The sequence below is a fragment of the Echiichthys vipera genome, assembly GCF_963691815.1.
Source record: "Echiichthys vipera genome assembly, chromosome: 2".
Taxonomy (NCBI): Eukaryota; Metazoa; Chordata; class Actinopteri; order Perciformes; family Trachinidae; genus Echiichthys; species Echiichthys vipera.
This window is the reverse complement of record NC_139827.1, coordinates 13,256,595-13,264,232: the sequence shown is the minus strand read 5'-3', so window position 1 is coordinate 13,264,232 and position 7,638 is coordinate 13,256,595. Positions and strand designations below refer to the sequence as shown.

General features: G+C 41.6%; 1 protein-coding gene across 1 annotated transcript; it reads right to left on the bottom strand.

The window, feature by feature from the left end:
• Window positions 1-830: 830 nt before the first annotated feature.
• On the bottom strand, window positions 831-7,075 carry mogs (mannosyl-oligosaccharide glucosidase). Its single transcript, XM_083935147.1, has 4 exons — window positions 6,715-7,075; window positions 5,293-5,516; window positions 4,953-5,146; window positions 831-2,814 (listed from the first exon to the last, which is right to left on the bottom strand). The coding sequence occupies exons 1-4, from the start codon at window positions 7,061-7,063 to the stop codon at window positions 1,044-1,046; spliced, it is 2,538 nt and encodes an 845-aa protein (XP_083791273.1). The 5' UTR covers window positions 7,064-7,075; the 3' UTR covers window positions 831-1,043.
• Window positions 7,076-7,638: the final 563 nt, after the last annotated feature.

Here is a 7,638-nt window from a genome sequence, read left to right as displayed (position 1 = left end):
ACCAAACATTAAGACAGAGAATTGAGGGCATAAAATTAAGAGAAATGGCACAACAAAGAATATTGTCCCTCCACAGATAGAGACAAAGATAGAGACAAATCTGATAAAAGATGTTCCTTAAAAGCATCACACATAAGCCTGTGAATGTTCTCATTCGTCCAGGTCATCGTTATCCTCAGGCATCACACATAAAGGATGTGTTCGTAAATAGTCATTTCAAATGTGTGAGTGCGTGAGCACACTGGCACAAACTGGACCATTCGGTACTGTTAGTACCTACCATTCAGTTATTCAGAGCACCATACTCTCTGAGCGGGAGAGTGTACAAATTTACCTTGACCATTAGTTAATTCATACAGAAACAGAACGCTCAATTTCTTTGAACAGCAGTACTCTCACTTTAATGTAGACAACTTTCCGATCTCCGAACGAACCCAGAGAGAGAGAGAGTGTGTGTGTGTGTGTGTGTGTGTGTGTGTGTGTGTGTGTGTGTGTGTGTGTGTGTGTGTGTGTGTGTGTGTGTGTGTGTGTGTGTGTGTGTGTGTGTGTGTGTGTGTGTGTGTGTGTGTGTGTGTGTGTGTGTGTGTGTGTGTGTGTGTGTGTGTGTGTGTGTGTGTGTGTGTGTGTGCGTGTGTGTGTGTCCTCCCTCATAGAGGTGGACAAACTTTTTTCTGCATATTCAAGAAAAAATACTGTAATTACCTGCCTTGATTTTCCACATTAAAACGCTGCAGTGTGAAGCAGTATATAACTGAAGCATTAGATGCTGTTTGGCTCCACTTACGTCAAAGACAAGGTAGCTGCACTTACACTTGTTTGAAATTGCCCTTCAGAGAAAACCTGTGTGAAACCTGTCATTTTAATTAAAGGTTAAATGTGGAAATGTGATCATGATTTCAGCTGGATCTTGTAATTACAGTCTGTTGAGTTTTATCAACCAGACAAGACCTAATATTAGATATTATCACCTGATCATGTCGTTGCTTCAATCATATCCAGATTAAATGCCGGCCAATATCTTAGAAAACAATGAAATCTCATTATCAGTACTGTTCAGCCATCATTAATACTGTCAAGGATGACCAGCCGGTGAAGGGGTGGCTTCCTTGGCCCCTGCCAGTGCTGTCATTGTACTGTTCCCAGATATACCCTGTTTCAATATACTGTCTATAAACATTATTGATGATGTTAGTCCTTAGTTCATCATAAAGAGCTGCTGCCTTCTCTTGGTATGGCCCTTCCATGTTGGTGTAGTGGTGCAGGGCTCTGACTGCCAAGTAGTTGATGTTAATCCATATTGGACCCCTCCAGTAGGGGGCATCATGTTCTGTGTTTCGCTTCATATACAGTGGATCAGCCTTAGAGATTGAACGCAGACCGTAAGGCGTCCACAGCTTATTGGTGTCTCTCATGTCACGGAAGATATGTTCTAGTTTGGGTGAATCTGGTGTAAGAATGTGCAGTAAGAAAGGGAACAAGCTAACATAACCCAAAGCATTAACATACTGCAGCTTGGGGGCCCGGCGGACCGAGCGCACAAGACGTGCCACAGGGAACTGATGACGAGGTTGTCCAGGAGGCACGTACACCTTCTCCTGCTGCAAGGACACAGCCTGGGTGTGGTTACCAAAGTCACTGAAAGCACGAAGTTGATCTGACCAGTGGAGCTCATTCAGCAGGTTGTTGTCGCTAAGCTTCTGATGGGTGAGTTCATAGTCATGATGGGGCTCGCCTAGAAGCCGGGCTACACTTGCCATGATGCCTGAGGCCAAGGCCATCCAGCAGTGTAAATCCACATGGCGCTCGTCTGCTGATGGATGTGAGGCCCGGGGGTAGTCATCCAGCCCGGACGTCAAGGTCTTGGGGTTAAGGAAAAGATTGGTGTCCTTATCGCGTCCACGCCAGCGGTAGGAGTTTGGTAGAGGCCCTGTCTGTGTGGTGTTGTACCATTCAAACCAGGTTTTCAGTCTGGGGAACAGACGTTGCAGGAAAGGCAAGGTTTTTTGAGATGCCTCCTTCTCTGGATTAGAAGAGAGCTGCTCGATAAGTTCCTGAAGAGCTAAGAAAAGCGTGGGCGGGTTGGCATTCTCGTTACGCTGGACTACAAACTCTGCTGGGACTTTACTGCGAGCTTCGTCTCCCAAGATCTGCTCACGGGGGATCCAGCCCTCCACATTCATCAGGTCTATCCAGTGGGCAATAGCCTCCCTTGTCACCTGGGGATCCCACTTGCTCAGCAGCAGCTGGTGAAAGCCCTCATCCCAAAGGAATCCCCTTGGGAAAAAGGAGCGTGATGGTACAGCAGTGAATAAAGCGCCTTCAGGGTACAGGAGCGGATATTCATTGTAGACAGACTGTACCACTGACTGGCCATAGAAGTAGCCCATTCCACCCAACATGTTGCTGAATGCTGCCTTGCCAAACCTAATATGTGCCTGGCTAAAACCTTTGCTCTCAAGCCCAAAAGTTTTCTCAAACTTTGAGTCAAACTCAGCTTTCCTCTTCTCCAGCTCCTGAGTCATGATTGAGCCCACAAGGTGGTTGGGTCGGCTGTGGAAGCTCCCAGACTCGAACAGAACTTCAATCTGGAATGGCGTCTGGACGGTCACCTGGTGAACCACAAAGTCACTCTCTTTCCTTGTGTCAGCGGGTTTCTGTTGGTTTTGGTGGTGGGGGGGCTTGTAGGCATCTACAGCAATGTAATGCCTCTTCTCACCAGAAGGAGGGCTGTAGACAAACCTGCGGTTCAGACTTTGTTTCACAATGTCAGTCAGCTTCTCCAAGCCAGGAGAGACGGTCTGAAGATAGTTGTAGCTGAAAAGACAAGAAACTTTTGTTATCTCAGTGTTTCCTATAGGAATTGTTTTCACTAGCAGGGGGAAAGAGTTAGGGCTAAGCCTCAACGAAAATTTGACACATATGGCTTTTTTCCAAGGCACTGTAGCTGTTTCATTATTTCGCGATGAAATCCACGTTAGCAGTTTCCATTGGAACGCAGCCATCAAGGCTTTTGTCCCCATTTGTCACTGTGCCTGAGGAGAAAATGCTGTACTCGCGCTGTCATGTATTTAGTTGTCATGGTGAGTGATGAACGTCCTGTCACTGTTCCAGTGGCCCATCTTTAAAGTGGAGAGAATGTAGACGGTCGGTCGCTTGAGTTCACCGGAGTGGACAGCGCCGCAAATTTGTGTAATTGCGATGTGATGACATTTCATAAAATTCTGAAGCAGGGCCTATACAAATGTATATAACAGAAACATTGTAACTGCTTTTACTGTTTCAAAATCATGTAAATTAAAGCAGTCACACAAACCTTTAAAGTAGGTTAGACATAAAAGTGATCTCAACTGCACTAGCTATGTTTGCAAAGCCTTAGCACACTGTGTCATAACCTGAGAGCCCTGAGGGTCTTATATTGTACTGGTGACTCAGAAGTTGAGTGACTCGTCACAATATATCAAACTTTAAGCTCCCACTTACACTTCATCATCCATCTTCCTACAATAAATTATAATTCAAACAATATTACCGTATTTTTCGGATTATAAGTCGCAGTTTTTTTTCATAGTTTGGCCGGGGGTGCGACTGATACTCTGGAGCGACTTATGTGTGAAATTATTAACACATTACCGTAAAATATCAAATAATAGGCCGGGCTATTATTTATCTCAGTCACGTAAGAGACTAGGCGTATATCAGCAATCGTCACACACACACGTCAACCAATCAAAATTCGGCGGGGCGGGTCATGGCAGAAGTGCATTGTGGAAAAAAGATGCTACCTACTAATGCTTGAGCTAAGCGGCGCATTATCTACCTTTGGAGTTGGCGGAGTTGTTCAGAAGTGACACCGAGGAAGAAGAGTTCATTGGATTTAGTGATTAGTGACAGATTGTTTGGTAAACGTATAGCGTGTTCTATATGTTATAGTTATTTGAATGACTCTTACCGTAATATGTTACGTTAACATACCAGGCACATTCTCAGTTCATTGTTTATGCATTATATAACGTACACTTATTCAGCCTGTTGTTTTCTATTCTATTTTTATTTTAAATTGCCTTTCAAGATGAAATGTCTATTTTTGCTGTTGGATTTTATCAAACAAATTCCCCCCAAAAATGCGACTTATACTCGAGAGCGACTTATATATGTTTTTTACCTTCTTTATTATGCATTTTCGGCTGGTGCGACTTATACTCCGGAGCGACTTTTAATCCGAAAAATACGGTGTATATATATAATTTTTATCACCAAATGCTAGCAGAGAGTCCTGATCTACTCAGTACAAAAAATAGTGAAACAGCAGTTCTTTCTCATGGTGGATAAACACCTTCACTAATTGAACAGCAACTGTGCTCTTTCAGAAAAAGACCAATGTCCTTATGGAAAGGTCTGCTTTTCTTTGGCGTTTAAGACATTATAAAAAATATATATCCTGCTATAATGTATAACAGGACATTGCAAAAACTTTCAGAACTAAGAAAAGCTAATTCCTTCAGTCTGTTTTTGGATTAACTAATTGATGAAACAAAGGCTGAAAACCTTTTGCTGCCATCTAGTGGGTGGATTCTCTTTTTACCCCAGTATTAATATGGGCAACATAAAAGTACAACATGACATTACTTCAGAGTATCATGCAAAGATAAGGATAAACAGACTTCCAGACTTAAATTAACAAATGCATTTTTTATGCATCGCTCTTATATGCAATTATATATCTCATATACAGTTTAAATTGACACTGTTCAGTGCTGCTATGTCTATACTCATTGATTGATAATTGAACTATTTGTTTCAGCACTGCAAAAAAGAACTATATTCTGTTAATTTAAAAAAATATTCAGTTGAGGAAATGTTGCAGGCAATGCCTAATTCTCTGTGCTGTATATCTTTAATCACTAGCAGTCACTTGCTGCATTCTCCATTCAGTCCTGTATACACGCATTTACCTTGCATATTTGGCACTGGATAATTCCCCCGTAACTGGCTTTCGGAAGGTGATCTTAAAGTTTCCAAGCCCCTCTGAGAAACCAGTGATGGATGCAAGGCGGCTTCTATCCTCAACGTGAGCTTCCAGTGAGCCCTGGGAGTCTGCTGCTGCGTAAAACATCAAGGAAATGACTGGCGCTTGAGGAGCCGAGCTCTGGTGGGTAAAGACAAAAAAAAGCCTACAATTATCAAAACTTAAAAGAGAAATCATTTGAAATAATTGTGATTACTTAATATGTATAGATTTTTTAAAGGTAAAATATTTTTGGGTCTCATGAGGGAACATTTGTCAGTACTCACATGCTGTTTAGCAGTGATCCTCCAGGTCCAGTCTCCTCCGTGGCCCCCTCCCATCCTCTTGACAAACTCCGTAGTTAGTGTGAAATCGTTGTCGCGGATCTCCTGGACACCAAAAGTGATGCCATCATGCATCATCCAGCCATAGCTTTGCAAACGATCCCCTTGCTCACAGGTGTGCCTCAAGTTTACATCCATGTCGGAAAACTGACGCATCCACATCATACCTGAGGAGATAAAACAACGAAAGTTAGGTTATTTGGTTGTATTGTACAGCACAAATGCTGCACAAATATATAATTTAAAAATAATAACTCGTCAACTGTTTTATGGAAAAGGTAAGTCCCAAAACTCACTGGCTACATTCACCAAGCTACCAGCCAACTGGGTTTTGAGAACAGCAGTGCTCAATTAACTGTGACTCAATATTGGATGATGTAGTGCACTTTGTGCTGTAAACTAATAAACAATATTGGTCGTCCAAATTGGTTGACAGGGTAAACAGTCACAGGAACTATGGCCAAAATTTATTTGAATTTGACAAGTGCCTGGGCTTGTTTCCCATGCTTTCCCTGAGCAAGTGCAATTAAAAATTGAAGATTTGAATAATGCAATTAAGCAAATATTTTGTGAAAGCAAACAATTAAATATTAAAGGGGAAACCCCCCTAAAACAGATTGCAGTATTACACATCTTGTAATTGTGATATCAGTATAACACTTTTTGGACATTTTTGTGTTTCTTGGTAAGAGAAACACCTAACATCCTGATCTTCCCTTTTATTTATCCTCATGGAGCTTCTATATTGGGAAAATCCCCCTAGATCACACTATGTCACTACCAAATATCTTGTATCACCTTACTCCAATTCATTGAAGCTACGTGTGAACACTGAGTGAAATACTAAAAGCTAAGACACCATGTTGTTTTACGGCTGCACCATTCCATAAAATGAAAATGCTCTAGATTCATTATGCTTCATTTTATTTAAATTGACCTAAAAGTCAGAATAATGCAACTAGTATCTTTAGAAAGTTTAGGATCTCTGCTAGATTTTTAAATGAAGCTCTGTGTACTGCATTGAAACAGTAGGGTTTAAAAAGTTGAAGAAATCTATTTTCAAGGTTCTAATCTTTTAAACTCGTAAGTGTTAATCTGAGAGAACAATGCTCCTAAACCTGCTTTGTCGAAATAGCCAACAAATCCAAAATATGCTCACATTTTCACATCACAAAGGCCTACTGTATATCAAGGCAATCTGTCATATAATTTTATACTGTGATGTTTGGTGATTATCACACAGCACGACCCATATCCACACCCCTGGGCCTGTCACCATTATTCACTGCCTCCTGTCTCCACATGATATCATCACAACTGTTCGTGGTCTCAGCCTCAGTGGTTCATATGAATATGTCAGTTTACCTGTCACAATCGACCTGGGACTCCTAGTTTTCATGCCAAAGTAGACCTGAGGCCTGTATGAGCCCCAGAACCTCTCCGTGGAAACCTTGGCACTGCTGCTATTGGCATCCAGGACAGGAAATGACGGGTGCAGGGTGACTACTCGTTTAGCCAGGCTGGACCGCATGTAGAGAGCATAAAAGAACCAGATCAGGCTGAATATGCAAAGGCCAATGGAGATGTTGATGAAGACTTTGCCGATATCAAGTTTCTTTTTCTTCTCTTTACGTTGAAATGCAGGGGGCTTCTCATCTTTCCTCGGAAGGGGAGCAGCTTCACCAGTCACCACCCGCTTCCTCTGCCTGCCCATCCTGCCCTTCTGAAGCTGGACAAAAGAGGAGGAGGGGAAGAAGATATTTCGATTCAATAGTCCAAGTCTGTGAACTAAAAGTGTTAGTGAAAACTGAAAGGTAAAATAATTTCTGTTTCAAACAGTGCTATCTTATGCATAAACAACAAACTGATTGTGCTTCTGGCCTATATAAATAAATAAAACATACATAAATAAAATGACTTGACTTTCTTATGTGCTGGCATGGTTGTCTGTTATTCTCAAAGAAAGAAAAAATCTTGATATCAGTGAGACTACGTGATTAAAAACATGTTAAAGTACACAAACGTATATCTGATTTACAGTCAAAAAAAGAAGCCAAGACAAAAACGGGCAAGGGTGAAGGCTACAGATATATACCAAAAACACCATGCAGAGAGGTGTTGAATCAACTTAATGGTCATTTTGGATGCTGCAGTTTGTATGGTGCTGTTCAACTACAATATAATGTGAGACATTTCAATATCAAGCCTACCATCATTGATATAACTGGGCAGAGAAAATATAAGAAATACCTCCCGGAATAACTTAATCGAATGAAGGCATGCTTTATT